General features: G+C 35.8%; 1 protein-coding gene across 3 annotated transcripts in view; it reads right to left on the bottom strand.

The window, feature by feature from the left end:
• Positions 1-23,392, bottom strand: part of LOC127732430 (caspase-3-like) — a 29,548-nt gene extending 6,156 nt beyond the window's left edge. For 2 of the 3 annotated variants that reach the window (XR_007996254.1, XM_052241467.1), the window contains exons 1-6: positions 23,298-23,392; positions 21,467-21,616; positions 20,472-20,739; positions 18,289-18,401; positions 16,502-16,681; positions 14,818-15,031 (exon numbers count right to left, since the gene is read on the bottom strand). Coding sequence is in view for 2 of the 3 variants with exons in the window: in XM_052241467.1 (XP_052097427.1) it covers positions 14,818-15,031; positions 16,502-16,681; positions 18,289-18,401; positions 20,472-20,739; positions 21,467-21,601 (910 nt within the window). In the remaining variant the exon portion in view is untranslated. The remainder of the gene's footprint in view (positions 1-14,817; positions 15,032-16,501; positions 16,682-18,288; positions 18,402-20,471; positions 20,740-21,466; positions 21,617-23,297) is intronic. The other variant, XM_052241468.1, reaches the window with a different exon arrangement.
• Positions 23,393-23,642: the final 250 nt, after the last annotated feature.

Below are 23,642 nucleotides of genomic sequence, written 5' to 3' on the forward strand. Positions count from 1 at the left end.
CAATGAGACAAGAAAGGAGATACAACACTTACAATGTGTCAAGAAAGGAGATACAACACTAACAATGAGTCAAGAAAGGAGATACAACACTAACAATGAGACAAGAAAGGAGATAGAGCACTTACAATGAGACAAGAAAGGAGATACAACACTAACAATGAGACAAGAAAGGAGATACAACACTTACAATGAGACAAGAAAGGAGATACAACACTTACAATGAGACAAGAAAGGAGATACAACTCTTACAATGAGACAAGAAAGGAGATACAACACTTACAATGAGTCAGGAAAGGATATACAACACTTACAATGAGACAAGAAAGGAGATACAACACTTACAATGAGTCAAGAAAGGAGATACACCACTTACAATGAGTCAAGAAAGGAGATAAAATATAAAACACGACAGGGTAGATATATTTACAAAGAGACATGCTAGGAGTTACTGAGACACAAAAGGAGATACCTACCATACGGCAGGAACGGGGTTTAACCAATAAGACAAGAATGGAGATAATTAGCAGCACGAAAGGGCAGATATTAACTATGAGACACAAAAGGAGATACTTACCATACAACAGGAACGGAGGGTAATTAAAATTGAACAAGAAAGGACATAAATTATAACACGATATGGGAGGGATGCTTACAAGGAGACAAAAAAAGAGATAATTAGAACACGACAAGACAAGGGTTAAAATGAGAAAAGTAAAGACATAATTACAACACGACAAGAAAAGAAGAGGGGGTATTTACAACACGACAAGGCAAGGGCATTTACAATTAGACAAGAAAAAGTATATTTACAATGACACAAAAAGAGATACCTACCATACGACAGGAACAAGGGTATTTACAATGAGATATGACAGGAGGTACCTACAATGTACCAAACAACATGAAAAGGGGTTTTAAAATGAAACACAAAAGAAGATACTTACCATTAAACAGGAACGGGGATATTTACAATGAGACATCACACGACAAGGCCGGGATCTTTAAAATGAGACGAGAAAAAAAGATAATTACATCAAGACAAGAAAAGGGGTATTTACAATGAGACAAAACAGGAGTTACCTACCAAACGACATGAAAGGGGGTATTTACAAAGACACAAGCCAGGAGTTACCTACCAAACGACATGAAAGGGGGTATTTACAATGAGACAAAACAGGAGTAATCAAACATACAACAGGAGAGGTGGTATTCACAATGAGACACAAAAAGAAACACTTAAAATACAACAGGAAGGGGGTATTTAAAATTAGACAAGGAGAAAAATTGCTACACGACAAGGCAGGGATATTTAAACTGAGACAAGAAAATAGATAATTACAAAACAAAAAGGAGTATTTACAATGAGACAAGACAGGAGTTACTTACCTAACGAAATGAATGGGGGTATTTAAAATGAGATACCTACCATACGACAGGAATAGGGGTATTAACAATTAGTCAAGAAGAGAGATAATTTTTAACACGACAGAGCAGGGGGTATTTACTGTGAGACACGACAAGACAAGGGTTAAAATGAGAAAAGTAAAGACATAATTACAACACGACAAGAAAAGAAGAGGGGGTATTTACAACACGACAAGGCAAGGGCATTTACAATTAGACAAGAAAAAGTATATTTACAATGACACAAAAAGAGATACCTACCATACGACAGGAACAAGGGTATTTACAATGAGATATGACAGGAGGTACCTACAATGTACCAAACAACATGAAAAGGGGTTTTAAAATGAAACACAAAAGAAGATACTTACCATTAAACAGGAACGGGGATATTTACAATGAGACATCACACGACAAGGCCGGGATCTTTAAAATGAGACGAGAAAAAAAGATAATTACATCAAGACAAGAAAAGGGGTATTTACAATGAGACAAAACAGGAGTTACCTACCAAACGACATGAAAGGGGGTATTTACAAAGACACAAGCCAGGAGTTACCTACCAAACGACATGAAAGGGGGTATTTACAATGAGACAAAACAGGAGTAATCAAACATACAACAGGAGAGGTGGTATTCACAATGAGACACAAAAAGAAACACTTAACATACAACAGGAAGGGGGTATTTAAAATTAGACAAGGAGAAAAATTGCTACACGACAAGGCAGGGATATTTAAACTGAGACAAGAAAATAGATAATTACAAAACAAAAAGGAGTATTTACAATGAGACAAGACAGGAGTTACTTACCTAACGAAATGAATGGGGGTATTTAAAATGAGATACCTACCATACGACAGGAATAGGGGTATTAACAATTAGTCAAGAAGAGAGATAATTTTTAACACGACAGAGCAGGGGGTATTTACTGTGAGACACAAAAAGAGATACATGCCATACGACAGGAACGGTGGTATTTACAATTAAACAATAAAGGAGAAAAATTACAACACGACAGGGGAAGGTTATTTATTATGAAACAAGACGGGAGTTACTAACCAAACAACAGGAACGGGGGTATTTACAATTAGACAAGAAAAGGGGTATTTACAATAAGACAAGACATGAGTTATAAACCAAACGACAATGCAGGGAAATTTAAAATGAGATAGGAAAAGCGATAATTACAACATGACGAGAAAGGGGTTATTTACAATGAGACAAGAAAAGAGGTAATTACAACACAACAAGAAAGGGAGTATTTACAATGAGACAAGACAGGACTTACTAATCAAACGACATGAAAGGGGATATTTACAATGAGATAGGAAAAGAGATAATTACAATACGGCAAGAACGGGGTTTTTAAAATGAAACACAAGGAGTTACTAAACATACGACAGGAACGGGGGTATTATAAATAGGACCAGAAGAGAGATAATTTACAAAACGATATGGCAGGGATATTTACAATGAGACAAAAAAAAGACATAACTACAACACGACAAGAAAAAAGTGTATTTACAATGACACAAGACAGAAGTTACTAACCAAACGACAAGGCAGGGGTATTTAAAATGAGACTCAAAAGGATGAACTTTCCATACGACAGGAACCGGAATATTTACAATAAGACAAGACAGGAGATAATTATACGAATATGACAGTTAAGTATTTTTGTGATTTTACTATTTACAACACGACAGGGAAGGGATATTTACTATGAGACAAAAAAGGAGATACTTACCATACGAGAGGAACAAGGATATTTTCAATTAGAGAAGAAAGGAGAAAAATAACAACACAACAGGAGAGAGATATTTTCAAGGAGACAATACAGGAGCTACTAACCAAACGACAGAAACGGAGGTATTTACAATGAGACAAGAAACGAGATAATTACAACACGACAGCGCAGGAGTATTTACAAAAAGACAGGAAAAGAGATAATTACAACACGAGAATGAAAGGGGTATTAACAATGAGACAAGATTGATTGATTGATTGTTGGTTGCTTAACGTCCAGTGGCAAATATTTCATGCATATTCAGGACGAGAACAAGTTAACAATAAATACAATAGGTAGGTTCTGTAATAGGGGCTTCCAGGATTAAGGTCGGATAAATTTAGACTGCCACGGGAAATGAGGATATATTGGATAGGGACAGAAATTTTGCCTTGCAACAGGTCACCTACGGACCCCTCAAAGAGTTGTTGCAAGGGTTCTTAACGTGCAAAGAGCGTGGCACTCTCTTTACACGAGGCATCGGATTTAACGTCCCCATTCTGACCGGACGTGGCTGCAAATTTGTACATCCCGCACAGCCAAACGGACGCCCCACTTTAGCAAGGGTTTTACTGCCGGTCGGAGGAAGACCAATGGTGACCATACTTCTATTCCCCAGTCACCCTTGGGGGGTAATGAGACAAGACTGTGTCACGGGAATTATTAACCAAACGATATGAAAGGGGTATTAAAAATGAGACTCAAAAGGAGGAGCTTTCCATCACACAGAAACGCGGATATTTACAATAAGACAATACAGGAGAGACTTACCAAACGACAGAAACGGGGGTATTTTTAATTAGACAAGAAAGGACATAAATTACAACCCGACAGGGCAGGGATCTTTAAAAGATGAAAATACAGGAGTAACTTACCAAACAATAAAAGGTAGAATTTACAATGAGACAAGAAAAGAGATCATTACAATACGGCAAACAGGGGCATTTAAAATGAAACACAAAAGGAGTTACATACGACAGGAACGGGGGTATTAAAAATTAGACAAGAAGAGAATTAATTTTACAACATGATAGGGCAGGGAAATTCACAATGAGACAGTAACGGGGGTTTTTACAATGAGACAAGAAAACAGATAATATACAATACGTACAACACGACAGGGCAGGGATATTTACTATATGAGACACAAAAAGAGATACTTACCATACGAAAGGAACGGGGTATTTACAATTAGACGAAAAAGGAGAAAAATAACAACACGACAGGGTGGTGTATTTACTAGGAGACAATACAGGATTTAGTAACCAAACGACAGAAACGGAGGTATTTACAATGAGCCAAGAAAGGAGATAATTACAACACGACAGCGCAGGAATATTAAGAAAGAGGCTAGAAAAGAGATAATTTACAACTCGACAGAACAAGGATATTTACTATGACACACAAAAGGAGATACTTACCATACGAAAGAAACGAGGTTTTACAATTAGACGAGAAAGGAGAAAAATTACAACACGACAGGGGGAGATATTTACAAGGAGACAATGAAGGAGTTACTAAACAAACGACAGGAACGGGGTATTACCAATTAGACAAGAAGAGAGATAATTTATAACACGATAGGGCAGGGATATTTACTGTGAGACATTAACAGGGGTATTTACAATGAGACAAGAAAACAGATAATTACAACACAACAAGAAGGGGGTATTTAAAATGAGACACAAAAGCAGATACCTACCATACGACAGGAATGGGGGTATTACGAATTAGACTAGAAGAGAGACAATTTTCAACACAAAAGAGCAGGGTTATTTACTATGAGACACAAAAGGAGATACTTAACATACCACCGGAACTGGGTATTTACAATCAGACAGGAAAAGAGATAATTACAACATGACGAGAAAGGGAGTATTTAGAATGAGACAAGACAGGAGTTACTAACCAAACGACAGAAACGGAGGTATTTACAATGAGACACAAACAGAGATACTGATCATACGACAGGAACGGGGGTATTTCAAATGACACAAGAAAAGAGATAATTACAACACAACAATTAAGGAGGTATTTACAATGAGACAAAACATGAGTTACTTACCAAACGACATGAAAGGGGATATTTATAATGAGACAGAAATAGAGATAATTACAATACGGCAGGAACTGGGGTATTTGATATGAAACACAAAAGCAGTTACAAAACATACGACAGGAACGGTGTATTACCAATTAGACATGAGGAGAGATAATTTACAAAACGATAGGGCAGGGATATTTACTGTGAGACATTAACAGGGGTTTTTATAATGACACAAGAAAACAGATAATTACAACACGACAAGGCAGGGATATTTAAAATGAGACAAAAAAGGAGGATCTTTCCATACGACAGGAACGGGGATATTTACAATAAATCAAGACAGGAGATAATTTACAACTCGATAGGGTAGGGATATTTACTATGAGACACAAAAGGATATACTTACCATACAATTAGACGAGAAAGGAGAAAAATAACAACACGACAGGGGGAGATATTTACAAGGAGACAATACAAGAGTTACTAGCCAAACGACAAGAACGGGGGTATTATCAATTATACAAGAAGATAGATAATTTATAACACGATAGGGCAGGGATATTTACTATGAAACATTAACAGGGGTATTTACAATGAGACAAGAAAAGAGATAATTACAACACGACAAGAAGGGGATACTTACAATGAAACAAGACAGGAGTTACTAACCAAACAACATGAAAGGGGGTATTAACAATTAGGCTAGAAGAGAAACAACTTTCAACACGAAAGAGCAGGGTTGTTTACTATGAGACACAAAAGGAGATACTTACCATACGACCGAAACGGGTTTTTTACAATTAGACAGGAAAAGAGATAATTACAACACGACGAGAAAGGGAGTATTTAGAAGAAGACAAGACAGGAGTTACTAACCAAACGACAGAAACGGGGGTATTTACAATGAGACAAGAAAGGAGATAATTACAACACGAAAAAGCAAGGTTATTTACTATGAGACACAAAAGGAGATACTTACCATACGACCGGAACAGGGTATTTACAATTAGACAGTAAAAGAGATAATTACAATACGGCAGGAATGGGGGTATTTAAAATGAAACACAAAAGGAGTTTCTTAACATACAACAGGAACGGTGTATTACCAATAAGACAAGAAGAGAGCTAATTTACAACACGATAGGGCAGGGATATTTACTGTGAGACATTAACGGGGGTTTTTCAATGAGACAAGAAAACAGATAATTACAACACGACAAGGCAGGGATGTTTAAAATGAGACAAAAAAGGAGGAACTTTCCATACGACAGGAACGGGGATATTTACAATAAGTCGAGACAGGTGATAATTTACAACTCGACAGGGTAGGGATATTTACTATGAGACACAAAAGGAGATACTTACCATACAATTAGACGAGAAAGGAGAAAAATAAAAACACGACAGGGGGGAGATATTTACAAAAAGACAATACAAGAGTTACTAGCCAAACGACAGGAACGGGGGTATTACTAATTATACAAGAAGAGAGATAATTTATAACACGATAAGGCAGGGATATTTACTATGAGACATTAACAGGGGGTATTTATAATGAGACAAGAAAACAGATAATTACAACACGACAGCGCAGGAATATTTACAAAGAGCCAAGAAAAGAGATAATTTACAACACGACAGAACAGGGATATTTACTTTGACAAACAAAAGGAGATACTTACCATACGAAAGGAACGAGGTATTTACAATTAGACGAGAAAGGAGAAAAATTACAACACGACAGGGGGGAGATATTTACAAGAAGACAATACAAGAGTTACTAGCCAAACGACAGGAACGGGGGTATTACTAATTATACAAGAAGAGAGATAATTTATAACACGATAAGGCAGGGATATTTACTATGAGACATTAACAGGGGTATTTACAATGAGACAAGAAAACAGATAATTACAACACGACAAGAAGGGGGTATTTAAAATGAGACACAAAAGCAGATACCTACCATACGACAGGAATGGGGGTATTACGATTTAGACTAGAAGAGAGACAATTTTCAACACAAAAGAGCAGGGTTATTTACTATGAGACACAAAAGGAGATACTTAACATACCACCGGAACTGGGTATTTACAATTAGACAGGAAAAGAGATAATTACAACATGACGAGAAAGGGAGTATTTAGAATGAGACAAGGCAGGAGTTACTAACCAAACGACAGAAACGGAGGTATTTACAATGAGACACAAACAGAGATACTTACCATACGACAGGAACGGGGGTATTTCAAATGACACAAGAAAAGAGATAATCACAACACGACAAGAAAGGAGGTATTTACAATGAGACAAGACAGGAGTTACTTACCAAACGACATGAAAGGGGATATTTATAATGAGACAGAAATAGAGATAATTACAATACGGCAGGAACGGGGGTATTTAAAATGAAACTCAAAAGGATTTACTAAACAAACGACAGGAACGGGGGTATTACCAATTAGACAAGAAGAGAGATAATTTACAACACAATAGGGCAGGGATATTAACTGTGAGACATTAACGGGTGTTTTAAAAATGAGACAGAAAAAACAGATAATTACAACACTACAAGGCAGGAATATTTAAAATAAGACAAAAAAAGACATCATTACAACTCGACAAGAAATAGGAGTATTTTCAATGAGACAAGAAAGAAGTTACTAACACTACCCACAAGAAGGGGGTATTTAAAATGAGACACAAAAGCAGATACCTACCATACGACAAGAACGAAGTATAAACAATTAGACAAGAAGAGAGACAATTATCAACACGAAAGAGGATGGTTATTTACTATGAGACAAAAAAGGAAAAACTAACCACACGACCGGAAGAGGGTATTTACAATTAGACAGGTAAAGAGATGTAAACACGACGAGAGGGGAGTATTGAGAAGGAGACAAGACAGGAGTTACTTACCAAACGACAGAAAGGAGGTATTTACAATGAGACACAAACAGAGATACTTACCATAGGACAGGAACGGGGGTATTTACAATGAGACAAGAAAAGAGATAATTACAACACATAAAGAAGGGGGTATTTACAATGAGACAAGACAGGAGTTACTTACCAAACGACATGAAAGGGGGTATTTAAAATGAGACACAAAAGCAGATACCTACCATACGACAAGAACGTGGGTATTACCAATAAGACAAGAAGAGAGATAATTTTTAACAAAAAAGAGCAGGGATATTTACTATGAGACACAAAAGGAGATACCTACCATACGACAGGAACGGGGGTATTTACAATGAGACAAGAAAAGAGATAATTACAACACAAGGCGGGAATATTCAAAATGAGACAGTAAAAAAGATAATTACAACACGACGAGAAAGGGGGTATTTACCATTAGGCAAGAAAAGAGATCATTACAATACGACAGGAACGGGGGAATTTAAAATGAAACGCAAAAGGAGTTACATACGACATGGACGGGGTATTACCAATTAGACAAGAAGAGAAATATTTTTACAACATGATAGGGCAGGGATTTTTACAATGAGACGGTAACGTGGGCTTTTACAATGAGACAAAAAAGAGATAATTACAACACGACAAGAATGGGTTACTTACAATGAGACAAGAAAAAAGATAATTACAACACGACAAGAAAGGAGGTATTTACAATGAGACACAAAAGGAGATACTTACCATACGGCAGGAACGGGGATATTTACAATAAGACAAGAAAGGATATAAATTAGAACACGACAGGAGAGGGATATTTATAATGAGAAACGAAAAGAGATAATTACAACAGGACAAGAAAGGGGTTATTAACAATGAGACAAGAAAGGAGATAATTTACAACACGATAGGGCAGGGAGACAAATGACATAATGGTGGTATTTAAAACAAGAGTGCACACGCTGAAATGTCTGGCCTTCTTTACTTACCATTGATTTTATGTTGATAGTCCTAAATACAGAGCTTTACTACAAATAACACATAAACTTAACATGATCCAAGAAAATGAGGTCAAGGTCAGATAAACCAAACGAGAAATACATGTACACCTAACAATAATTCAATAAACCAAACATAGTTGACCTATTGCTTATTGTTTCTACGAAACAGTCTTAAACAAGAAAACTAAACATTGACAATGAACAATGAAAATGAGGTCAAGGTCAGATGAACCATGCCAGACAGACATGTACACCTTACAATCAATTTAGGCATTAAATATAGTTGACCTATTGCTTATAGTATCCAAGAAACAAACTTAACCATGAAAACTTGACATTGACCAATGAACCATGAAAATGAGGTCAAGGTCAGATGATACCTGCCAGACAGACATATACACCTTACAATCCTTCCATACATCAAATATAGTTGATCTATTGCTTATAGTTGAAGAAAAACAGACCAAAACACAAAAACTTAACACTGAGAAATGAACCCTGAAAATGAGGTCAAGGTCAAATAAAACCTGTGAGACTGGCAAGTACATCATAAAATATTTCCATACACTATTTATAGTTGACCTATTGCATATAGTATTAGAAAAAAAGACCAAAACTCAAAAACGTCTAGCTTCTAAAATATAAAGCTTTTAAGAAGTTAGCTAATGCCGCCGCCGCCTCCGCCGCATCACTATCCCTATGTCAAGCTTTCTGCGACAAAAGTCGCAGGCTCGACAATGAGACACAAAAGGAGATATTAACCATTACGACAGGAACGGGAGTATTTACAAAAAGACATGACCGGAGTTACTTAACAAACGACATCAAAAGGGGTATTTTATATGAGACCCAAGAAGAGTTACCTACTATAGGACAGGAACGGGGGTATAACCAACTAGACAAGAAGAGGGATAATTTACAACACGACAGGGCAGGGATATTTACCATTAGACACAATAGGAGATACTTACCATACAACAGAAACGGGGGTATTTACAATTAGACAGGAAAGGAGAACACGACATTGGAGGCATATTTACAAGGAGACACGACAGAAGTTATTAACCAAACGACAGGAACAGGGGTATTTATAATGAGACATGAAAAGAAATAATTACAACACGACAAGACAGGGATATTTAAAATGAAAAAAAAAAGAGATAATTACAACACGACAAAAAAACGAGTTTTTACAATTAGACAATACAGAAGTTTCTAAACATAGAACAGGATATTCATGAAACACAACAGGTGTTACTTACTAAACGGCATTAAAAGGGGTTTTTCAAAATGAGACACAATAGGCGATATTTACCAGAAGACAGGAACGAGGGTATTTACAAGGAGACAGGAAAAGAGATAATTACAAATCGACGAATACAGGGGTATTTACAATGAAACAAGACAGGAGTTTTTTCGAAACGACATGAAAGGGGGTATTCAAAATGAGACAAAAAAAGGGTATACCTACCATACGCAAGAACGGTGGTATTGCCTATTAGACAAGAAAAGAGATAATTACAACACGACAAAAAGGGGGTATTGACAATGAGACACAATCGATTCTTCTTACCATACGACAGGAACGGGGTATTTACAATGAGACAAGAAAAGAGATAATTACAAGACGACAAGAAAGGGGGTATTTAGAAGGAGACAAGACAGGATTTACTAACCAAACGACAGAAACGGAGGTATTTACAATAAGACACAAACAGAGTTACTTACCATACGACAGGAACGGGTGTATTTATAATCAATGAGACATGAAAAGAGATAATTACAACACAACAAGGCAGGAATATTTAAAATGAGACAAGAAAAGAGATAATTACAATACGACAAAAAAAATGGCGTATTTACCATGATACCTAAAAGGAAAAACTGATCATAAGACAGGAACGGGGGTATTTACAATGAGACAGGAAAGGACATAAATTATAACACGACAAGGCAGGAACTTACAAGAAGATAATACAGGAGTTACTTATCAAACAACAGAAACGGAGAAAACAAAAAATTACAATATGACAGCTCTGGGATATTTAAATTGAGACAAGAAAAGAAACAATTACAACACGACGAGAAAAGGAGTATTTACAATTAGACAAGACAAGAGTTACTTAATAAACAACATGATAGTGGGTATTGAAAATGAAACACAAAAGAAGATACCTACTATATGACAGAAACGGGGGTATTACAAATCAGACAAGAAGAGAGATAATTTTCAACACGACAGGGCAGGGATATTTACTATAAGACACAAAAAGAGATACTTACCATACGACAGGAACGGGAATATTTACAATGAGACAGAAATAGAGATAATTACAATACGGCAGGAACGGGGTATTTAAAATGAAACACAAAAGGAGTTACTAAACAAACGACAGGAACGGTGTATTACCAATTAGACAAGAAGAGAGATAATTTACTACACGATAGGGCAGGGATATTTACTGTGAGACATTAACGGGGTTTTTATAATAAGATAAGAAAACAGATAATTACAACACGACAAGGCAGTGATTTCTAAAATGAGACAAGAAAGGAGATAATTACAAAACGACAAGAAAGGGGTATTTACAATGAGACAAGACAGGAGTTACAAACCAAACAACAGAAACGGAGGTATTAACAATGAGACACAAACAGAGACACTTATCATACGACAGGAACGGGGGTATTTACAATGAGAAAAGAAAAGAGATTATTACTACACGATAAGAAGGGGCTATTTACAATGAGACAAGACAGGAGTTTCTTACAAAACGACATGAAAGGGGGTATTTAAAATGAGACACAAAAGCAAATACCTACCATACTACAAGAACGGGGCCGGGGTATGAACAATTATACAAGAAGAGAGATAATTTTTCAACACGAAAGAACAGGGGTATTTACTATGAAACACAAAAGCAGATACCCACCATACGACAGGAACGGGGGTATTTATAATGAGACATGAAAAGAGATATTTACGACACGACAAGGCAGGGATATTTAAAATGATACAAGAGAAGAGATCATTACAACACGACAAGAAAGGAGGTATTTACAATGAGACAAGACAGGAGTTACTAACCAAACGAGATGGAAGGGGGTATTTACAATGAGACAGGAAAAGAGATAATTACAATACGGCAGGAACGGAGGTATTTATAATGAAACACAAAAGGAGTTAATAAACATACGACAGGAACGGGGGTATTACCAATTAGACAAGATTTGATTTGATTTGATTTTTGGTGTTTTAACGCCACTTTTAAGCACCGCTTTTGGGCTATTTCGTGGCGGCCAGTTTTTATTGGTGGAGGAAGCCGGAGTGCCCGGAGAAAACCACCGACTTTCAATAGGAAAACTGACAATCCTAGTCAATTAAGATTGGAGTCGAGTGCACCCGCACCAGCGGGGTTCGAACTCACAACCTCAGTGTTGACTGGCTAGTGATTACAGTAGTAACTACTTAGACCACTCGGCCACCGAGGCCCCCAATTAGACAAGAAGAGAGATAATAAACAATACGATAGGACAGGGATATTTACTATGAGACAGTAACGGGGGTTTTTACAACGAGACAAGAAAACAGACAAAAAAGGGATATTTAAAATGAGTCAAAAAAGGAGGAACTTTCCAAACGACAGGAACGGGGAAGACAAGACAGGAGACAATTTACAACACGACAAGGCAGGGATGTTTGCTATGAGACACAAAAGGAGATACTTAGCATACGAAAGGAACGGGGATATTTTCAATTAGAGAAGAAAGAAGAAAAATACCAACACGACAATGGAGAGATATTTACAAGGAGACACTACAGAAGTTACTTACCAAACGACACAAACGGAGGTATTTACAATGAGACAAGAAACGAGATAGTTAAAACACGAGAATGAAAGGGGGTATTTACAATGAACCAAGACTGTGTCACAGGAGTTATTAACCAAACGACATGAAAGGGGGTATTTAAAATGAGACTCTCTCCATCAGACAGGACCGGGAATATTTACAATAAGACAAGACAGGAGATAATTTACAACACGACAGGGCAGGGATATGTACTGTGAGACACAAAAGGAGATGCTCACCATACGAAAGGAACGGGGGTGTTTACTATTAGATAAGACTGTGTCACAGGAGTTATAAACCAAACGACATGAAAGGGAGTATTTACAATGAGACACAAAAGGAGATATTAACAATACGACAGGAACGGGGGTATTTACAATAAGACATGACAGGTGTTATTTACCAAACGACATCAAAAAGGTTAATTTAAATAAGACCCAAGAAGAGATACATACCATAGGACAGGAACGGGGGTATTACGAATTACACAATAACAATAGATAATTTTCAACACGACAGGGCAGGGATATTTACTATGAGACACAAAATGAGATACTTACCATACGACAGGAACAGGGGTATTCACAATGAGACAAGAAAGGAAAAAAATTACAACACGACAGGGAAGAGATATTTACAAGGAGACAAGACAGAAGTTACTAGCCATACGACAGGAACGGGGGTATTTACAATGAGACAGGAAAAGAGATAATTACAATACGACAAGAAAGGGGGTATTTATAAGGAGACAAGAGAGGAGTTACTAACCAACCGAATTGAAAGGGGGTATTAAAAATGAGACATAAATTACAAAACGACATGGCAGGGATATTTTCAATGAGACAAGGAAGGAGATACTTACCATACGACAGTCGAGAGTGTTTTTACAATGAGACTAGAAAGGAGGTAATTAAAAAGTCCAACAAGAAAAGGAATACTCACCAAGCGACATGAAAGAGGGTATTTACAATGAGACAAGACAGGAGTTACTCACCAAGCAACATGAAAGGGGGTATTTATAATGAGAAACGCAGGAATTATCATAAGACAGGAGAGAGTGTATTCACAATAAGACAAGAAATATGATAATTATAATACAACAAGGCAGTTGTGATTATAATTAGACAAGAAAGGAGACTTACAGTACGACATGAAATGGAGTATTTACAGTGAGATAAGTAGGGGTTTACTTACTTTACGACATGAAAGGGGGTATTTACAATGGGACAAGAAAAATGATTAATAACAAAACGACAAGAAAGAGGTATTTACAACGAGACAAGAAAAGGGATACTTAAAATACGACAGGAGAGGGGGTTTACCACGATACAAGACAGGAATTACTTACCATACGACAGGAGAGGGAATACTAACAATGAAACAAAAAGAGATACTTGCTATACGAAAGGAAAGGGAGTATTTACAATGAGACAAGACAAGAGATACTTAAAATACGACAAGAAAGAGATATTTACAATGAGACAAAAAGGGGGTACTTACAGTAGAAGAGAGGGAGGTCTCCAATTAGACAAGAAAGAAGGTACTTACAGTAAGACAGAAAAGGGGGTGCATACAGTCAGACAAGAAAGAGGGTTCTAATTGTGCGACAAAAAAGGGACAGTCTACCGTCAAACAAGAAAAGAGAAACTTACATTACAGTTCGCCAAGATTAACGATTCTTGCAGTCAGACAAGAAAAGCAGTACTTTAAAAATGATAGGAAAGGAGAATTAACTGAAAAATAATAGCAGCAGATAGATCAGGCAATAATAGTAAATAAAACTATAGACATACTGTAAAACTTACCTGACGGGCATGCATGAATGAAGAAAAGCTTTGGCTTCCCCTTCAGTTTTGGACAATTTTCAGTATCAAACTGATCTATTATATTTTGCATTTTCAAAGGTTCTCCATCCTTCATGAATATCAGATCACCAAGTCCATGAGATAAAATAACCATAGCAAAACAGTCGTAAGTTTCAGCACTGGTTTGTTCTGCCTTTATCAGACTTAATAATTCCTTGAAAAAAGAACATGTAATATACTTTTCAATAAACTGTCGGCAGAAAATTCAGCAAAAGACAATCTGATGAACAGCAACGATGCTAATTATTAATTCAAAGTTGCAGAACCATGAATTAGGGGCACGGCATCGAAATGGTCGACAAACTGAGATGCAACTATATTGAAAATATCATTGTCTATCACAAGTAGTTCCTATCAAACTGACCGTTAAGCAGAAAACTTAACATTGAAAATCGCATATTAATTCAAAGTCACTGGACCATGACCTAAGGGACAGGGCCTCGAAATTTGTTGTGACCCTTACTTTTATTATATTTTTGAAAAAAGCTAGTTCAAATCTACATGTTGGCAAAGTATAAGAAAATTCTATCTGAGGAGATATATACAGAAAAATTAACAACTGTTGACGTAGCCGGAAAAGCAACACATATATTTATAGGTCTCTTTAAAATTATCAAGAAACGAAGGGATCCAACTCCATAAGGAATGTTGACCTTTAGTAGGCGAATTTTGCTTTCCTTTACGGCCCCTTTCGGTTTTATATTGTAGCTCCTCAATTACTTAAGTAGTCATACGACAATGGCTTTCAAAAATGTTGGGTTTGAGTGTACCCGAGGAGGGTAAATCCAGAAAACCACCAAATCTAAAAAATGCTACTATTATTCTAATTTTCTTTTTTACTCAATTGCATTTTTTACAAACAAGGTTTTAAAATTTTTAACTGTGAAATATTTAACAGATATTCAACTTAACATTCTGAAAAATAGATTTTGAGTTTATGTCAAAGAGACAGCAACCCAATCGTTTGTTCATGTAAAATATAATTAATTAACACATCAATCTACTAAATTACAATATAAATTATCATAAATATAATCTCTGAGTTAACTCGATACATTGTTTTCTTTTGTATCTAGACTCGTAACAACGAATATTATATCTTAAGACATAAAAATTAAAAACAACACTTTTTAACTGATTTGTACAGTTTGTTTTTATGTTGTACTTTTAGACAATTGTCCCAGGTTAAGGGGAGGGATGGTTTGGCGCCTTCAAACATGTTTCATTCCGCCACATTCAGTATGTGTCTGTCGCAAGTCAGAAGCCTGTTATTCAGTGGTTGTCTTTGTTTTGCTGTATATCATATTTGTTTTTTTCTTTTATTGTTTTGTACATAAATTTGGCCGTAAGTTTTCTAGTTGGCATTGTTTTACATTTGTCATTTCGGGGCCTTTTATAGCTTACTATGTGGTATGGGTTTTACTCGTTGTTAAAGGTCGTACGGTGAACTATAATTGCATATCTTCTATGTCATTTGGTCTCTGGTGGAGAGTTGTCTCATTGGTAATCATACCACATCTTTTTATTTTTGTATTTTATAAATTTCATGCGTTTGAAGCAAAAGAATATTGTACGATACACCATATAAAACTTAATGTTTTGACGTCGATATAAAAGCACTTACCATTGTATTAATATTTGTTTTTAGCACAACTTTGAATCTAAGCTGTTGGAATAACAGCGTTAAACTTGATGCTGACAGATCATGCGCCTGTTTGTCACGTGTTGGAATACCATGGTTATCGAATGACATTATGTTAATGATTATGAGTTTTCCTCTTGGTTTACTGTCCATGCTGTAACACTGTAATGGCCAAAAGGTTAAAAAATATAAACAGGTATAAACGTGAACTCATGATAGAAGTTTTACAGTCACTAAATATAATAGAAACTACTAAAATTTCATGATCTTTGCAAATTTAATCCCTTTAACATTACTCAGTCGGTCAAATAAAGAAATTTTATTTTACATGTGCTTCCACTTATTCATGCTGCATTTGATTATTCCGAGTTTTATGATGTATAACGATAACGATAATTCTTTATTGGTGGGATTTCAAAGTACAAATATGGTACATCAAGTTAAATCCGGTTATAATTTCATTTTGTATTTGACCCTTTGGTCGATATCAATACGATGGAAGTCGCGAGAGCAGCAGGAAGTGTTATGAAATGCGACTAAGATTGATTTTTACTTTTCATTGACAATACGATCATACCATATGCTCATTTATTTGACTGTGACATCTCTAGTCTAGCTGAGACTCCTTATCGAATTTGTATGATGAATGTGATATCACTGACTGAAATGCATCACCGACTTGTTCGACTTTTCGTCGTTTTCGTTTTTTGCCATGGCGTTATCTGTTTGTTTTAAGACTTTGACTTTTGAATATCCGTTGGTATTTTCAGCCTGTTTTGGCACTTACTACACGACGAGTGCCATTCGTTGAGCAGGATCTGCTTTCTCTTCCACAGCATCCGATGATCAACCCGCTTTTGCTGGGGTTCGTTTTGTTGGTTTTATTATGTAGTTGTTTGTCAGCAATTCAAAGTTATGTTAAAACGAGCATGACAGAAAGGATTATTTCTTTATGTTTATAGCAACACTTATATAAAAAAAAAGGAGAAGTGGTATTATTGCTAACGAGACAACTATCCGCCAGAGTTCAAATGAAGTGGATGTAAGTAATTATAGGCGACCGTATGGCCTTCAACAATGAGAAAAACCCATAACTATTCGGCTATAAAAGGCCCCGACATGAAAAATGTGAAACAATTTATACGAGAAAACAAACAGCTTAATTTATAACAAAAACAATTTACGAAAAACAAATATGACAGACATGAACCAAGGGGGAACTGACATATTTCTGACTTGGACAGGCACATAAAGAATGTGGCGCGTTAAAAATGTTTGTGAGGGCTCAACCCTCCCCCTTTTAAACCTGGGACAGTCGTATAAAAGCACAACATAAGAACAAACTGTAAAGACCAGTAGCAATTGGATTAACTCAAAAGATCGGTAAGAGGCACAAAAACAACTGACTTAAACACAATAGACACAAAGGTACTCGCAGTTACTGAAAGCTAGTTCAAAGCCATTACAGCATTACAGCTAATAAACAGATCATGTTATCCCAGACTAAAGTATCAATAAGTAAACATCCAACGGATTTAGTGTAAAGACGACATAAACCGTCTGAGAAACGCGTGACCTTGTGCAATCCCAAAATATAAGTAAACAGTATCAGCAGGATGTAGGATGAGTTCTCATAACCGTACAATTTTTCAAAAACAAAAGCACTGTTAGTACCTATTTTACATGGATCGTATCTAAATTTACGGGCTTTATAAACAACATATGTTTTCTGACAACACAATAATATTTTAGAAAAATAGTTGACATACATCCGGTTGAATCAGTTGTCTGTTGCATTTTTGCATTTTGATTTTCATTGGTTCTACAGTCTCTGGAGTAAATGGAGGAACAGTGTCTGTAGAATGTATATCAATGCTTCCTACTAAAAAAGATTTTGAACTGGTTATGGTAAAGTGAGGATATGTTGCCAATATCGTATAGTAGGCTACATATATATAGCTTTATGCTGCTGCAGTACGGACCGGGATAACTAAAAAATGTGAAACAATATAAATGAAAATATACAACCGGTATGATTTATATTATTCAATATATAATAACGAAATACAATTAAAGCAGATAGCAACCATTGAAAACAAATGAACATCATGATCCAAGTCTTCGAGCACACATGCATGGATATAAGGCTTTGTCTATTCATTTTATGTATTGCTTTAATCTATGTGTAGAAACAGAGCCATAAACAACGCTTTCAAAATCTGCTGACCAAATGCTTTTATTGTATAGTTCCTCTATAGATCTTTAATCACTTTTTCAACTGATTAAAGACAATTCTGTACTATATGAAGGCAGATAAAAAAAATTGGAATGCAAAGGCATTCTTGTGATGAGGAACACACATGAATAATTAATAATCAATATCTACTTTGTAAAACTCCTCAAAGATACCAGGCTTGTGATATAGTACACCAGACACCCTATTCTCCTCAAAGATACCAGGCCTGTGATATAGTACACCAGACACCCTATTCTCCTCAAAGATACCAGGCTTGTGATATAGTACACCAGACACCCTATTCTCCTCAAAGATACCAGGCTTGTGATATAGTACACCAGACACCCTATTCTCCTCAAAGATACCAGGCTTGTGATATAGTACACCAGACACCCTATTCTCCTCAAAGTTACCAGGCTTGTGATATAGTACACCAGACACGCTTTTATCATCAAAGTTACCAGGCTTGTGATATAGTACACCAGACACCCTATTTTCATCAAAGATACCAGGCTTGTGATATAGTACACCAGACACCCTATTCACCTCAAAGATACCAGGCCTGTGATATAGTAAACCAGACACCCTTTTCTCTTCAAAGTTACCAGACTTGTGATATAGTACACCAGACACCCTTTTCTCCTCAATGATACCAGGCTTGTGATATAGTACACCAGACACCCTTTTCTCCTCAAAGTTACCAGACTTGTGATATAGTACACCAGACACCCTATTCTCCTCAAAGATACCAGGCCTGTGATATAGTACACCAGACACCCTATTCTCCTCAAAGATACCATCCTGTGATATAGTACACCAGACATCCTTTTCTCCTCAAAGTTACCAGGCCTGTGATATAGTACACCAGACACCCTTTTCTCCTCAAAGATACCAGGCCTGTGATATAGTACACCAGACACCCTTTTCTCCTCAAAGATACCAGGCTTGTGATATAGTACACCAGACACCCTATTTTCCTCAAAGATACCAGGCTTGTGATATAGTACACCAGACACCCTTTTCTCCTCAAAGATACCAGGCCTGTGATATAGTACACCAGACACCCTTTTCTCCTCAAAGATACCAGGCTTGTGATATAGTACACCAGACACCCTATTCTCATCAAAGATACCAGGCCTGTGATATAGTACACCAGACACCCTTTTCTCCTCAAAGATACCAGGCTTGTGATATAGTACACCAGACACCCTATTCTCCTCAAAGATACCAGGCTTGTGATATAGTACACCAGACACCCTATTCTCCTCAAAGATACCAGGCTTGTGATATAGTACACCAGACACCCTATTCTCATCAAAGTTACCAGGCTTGTGATATAGTACACCAGACACCCTTTTGTCATCAAAGTTACCAGGCTTGTGATATAGTACACCAGACACCCTTTTGTCATCAAAGATACCAGGCTTGTGATATAGTACACTAGACACCCTTTTGTCATCAAAGTTACCAGGCTTGTGATATAGTACACCAGAAACCCTATTCGTCTACATAAGACTCGTCAGTGGTGCTCGAATCAAAACAATTTTGAAAATCAATTTAATTACGAAGTTAGTTTATGTAACTGGCTTAACCACCACATTGTATGCCTGTATCAAGTCATTATATTTGATATCTGTATATTTTGTTGTTAATCTATGTTGTTTTTCTATTTGTTGGTAGTCTATTGTAATGTTATTGGTTATATCTAGTTCTTACCTAGAAATAATGATTGAGGATCAGTTATTGGCGAACCAACAGATGCAGCATGATGTAATGTTGTCCTGTCGTAACGCTGTGGTGCTTCTTCTACTGTTTTAGCTTTTGACAATTCTGGTCTGCTTGCAAATTCAGGCTTAAGGACATCGGCGAGTTCTTGCTGGTGCGTTTCTACAAGTGCTTGGTGAAAAAAATCGTAAGCTGATTGACCTCTACGTGGAAGTATATCCAGAAGTGCTCGAGCTTGTTGTTCTCTAGTATGTTCACACTGTAATTTGAAGTTAGAATATTAATTTAGAGAGATTTTTTATGAAAAGTGCAAATTATCAAAATCAATAATTTCCTTTTGGGATGATTTTGAACGACATAATTTATATAACAAAAAAAATTGCAGTATGGTTACAAACGAAAACCCAAATAGACAAAGATGGGTCCAATTAAGTTCTGAATTAAACGAACCAAGCAGTCATTTATATATATATATATATATATATATACACACGAAAAGGAATGTATTTTCTAATTCGATAGCAGATATTGAGTAGGTATTCTATATTACAATTTAATATATCTTTTTTATTCTTTTCCTACAAGACGTTCAGCAACGGTGTTACCAATAAGCAATATATTTTTTTTCCGGAAATAATGTCCTGAATCTCAACTCATTTAGGTTTTTATATTTATTTTGAACTATTTACTTTGATCTTTTTTCCTTTTCTTAAAAGCTATTCCATGGCTCATAAAAGACAATGATGGTTCACTTTCCTATATCACATTAGACATCAAAACACCCAAATTGGAGACAATTACAGCAAACATACCGTTTCCTATTGGAGACAACTGTTTAAAGCAAAAATATTAACCACAAAGGTAGACAACTCAAGCAAAATAACTTACTGAAATGGAGACAAGTCTAGCTAATTGCCTTAAATCTTACATATATATACGTTTTAATGTTTCTATCCATAAATGTATGAAATGTACATGGTACCTACCGTAATTTCTGACATCATACCCTCTGACAGCACTCCATATGCGAACAATTTATCACATATACCAGGGATATCACATAGTCCTTTGATTAAAATAGTGCGGCCTTTCCTTAGGATCGTACGGGAACGTTCGTCCATGTCTTTTAATTATTTCTGTAAAATGTTATATAAACCACAATTCAAGAACTTGTTGTTCACTAAGTTGACACAAGTTAATTTCATGATGAGATTTATTTCACTGTAAGTTTGATTTGATATTTGATAACGATGAACTACAACCCAAAATATGGAGACTGTGAATTAACCATAGATTTTTAAATGGGCTGCCACATATTTGTTCCATAGATAGATACATACAATAACGTTAACGTAATATCCAGAGTCTGCTATTCTCACGACTATTTTATGTTTTGTCGCGGCATTCCTCACAATGAATTAAACACGAGTTCGTTATCTGAACAGATTCATGTCATTTAAGTCCGTACGTGAAATTAATTTAATAACAATGAAGAAGAAATATCTCCAAAATTTAATTGACGATAATTTCCTTCATATATGAATGTAAACCCTAATTGTGTCTTCAAAGTTTAATCTTGCACTTCATCAAAATGTTTTCTATCACAAAAGACAATAAACTTAGTCATTGTAAACTTGAATCTGATTCCTGTGTTGTTATATTGGAGTACACGGAATCGTTACTCTCCTGGTAATAAACTAACGAAGCAGCAATTCCTGTGTGCTGTCAATATCTTCAGTTACTGTACTGTTGTTTTGACATTGACAAGTAAAAAATGAATGAAAGTAAATATCTTAAATAGAAAAGGAAATCAGTAAGTTAAGACAACAGTACACTAGGATATGAGTGGGACATTACATGTACTACATTTGTGTTTGCTTGTCACTTTGAGAGTTAGCTCCCACCCCTTTTCCCCATACTCATACACACACTGTGTCACTGCATTAGAATTCTTACAAAGTTTATTTCAAAAAAAAATTTAGAAAATCTCTTTATCTAGATCATGACAAATGAAGATTAAGATTTTAATACAGTTTTTAGTCTTTACCTAAATAAAACTTTTCCAGATAGAGAGTTGTCTCATTGGCACTCATAACACATCTTCTTATTTATACAGACAGGAAAAAAGAGACACAAGTTAAGGCAAACAAATGGAGTTATCCCTCTTTGTATTGGCTCTCTCCAATCATGTATTATATGTTTTAATTTGTTTTTAATCATTTTAAATTATTAACAATCAGTATATATGTTAGATTGCATGTGTTGTTTGTGTGGATATTGTATGAACTGTGTTGATTTATATGCTCTATATGGGCCCCGGCCCTTTAATTAGGAATAAATACATTTGCTTTGATTTGATTTGATTAGTTAACCAATGTTCAAATCTTGTGAATCAATCAAGATGCGAACAATCAAGGTAACAACCATAAAACTAAGTCTATCAACATACAACTTGGTATTATTATTCATAACAAATAGCAAATAAAGTAAAATGGAAAGAAAATATTGACCTCGTTGTCATTAATTACATGTTATAGGCCAGGGTTATAGGACAACAAATGAGGGAATCGCATAAACCCTGTCATGTCGATGCACGCCATCGACATGACAGGGTAAGTGTATCCTGCATTGCATGCATCACAGTATCAATAACTCAAAAATGTGTATAAAGCGTCTGTGCAAAATATATGAGGTCAAAATGCTAAAACTGTCAGATTTCATTTTAATGAGAAAAAAAGCTTTATGTACTTTATGTATGCAGCATAAAATAAAGCTTTGTTTAAGTAACCTTCTTTTACAATTAAATGTTATCCTTACCTGCGTCAATGTGTTCCTCGAGATGTGTTCTGTCCGCGTATTAACAAGGGGAATATTCACACTATGGAAAGATTAGGTAAAATCCGTATCTATAAATAGATTATTGACACCACGTAGTTAAAATACATAAACAAACAATCTGATAACCATTTCAAGGTTCGTGTGTATTTTTATTTAAGTATACAAAAGGAGATGGTCAACCGCTATGCGTACTATTTAGATTTATATTAGAGGGAAATGAAAATAACATCAGTTCATTCTGCGTCCACATGTTGATTTCTCCTAAAAATAGAATATAAATTGGACAGATTTCAGATCACTACTATGGTTTCAAATGATTAAACA

Source organism: Mytilus californianus, unplaced genomic scaffold (genome assembly GCF_021869535.1).
Source record: "Mytilus californianus isolate M0D057914Y unplaced genomic scaffold, xbMytCali1.0.p SCAF_24, whole genome shotgun sequence".
NCBI classification, from domain to species: Eukaryota; Metazoa; Mollusca; class Bivalvia; order Mytilida; family Mytilidae; genus Mytilus; species Mytilus californianus.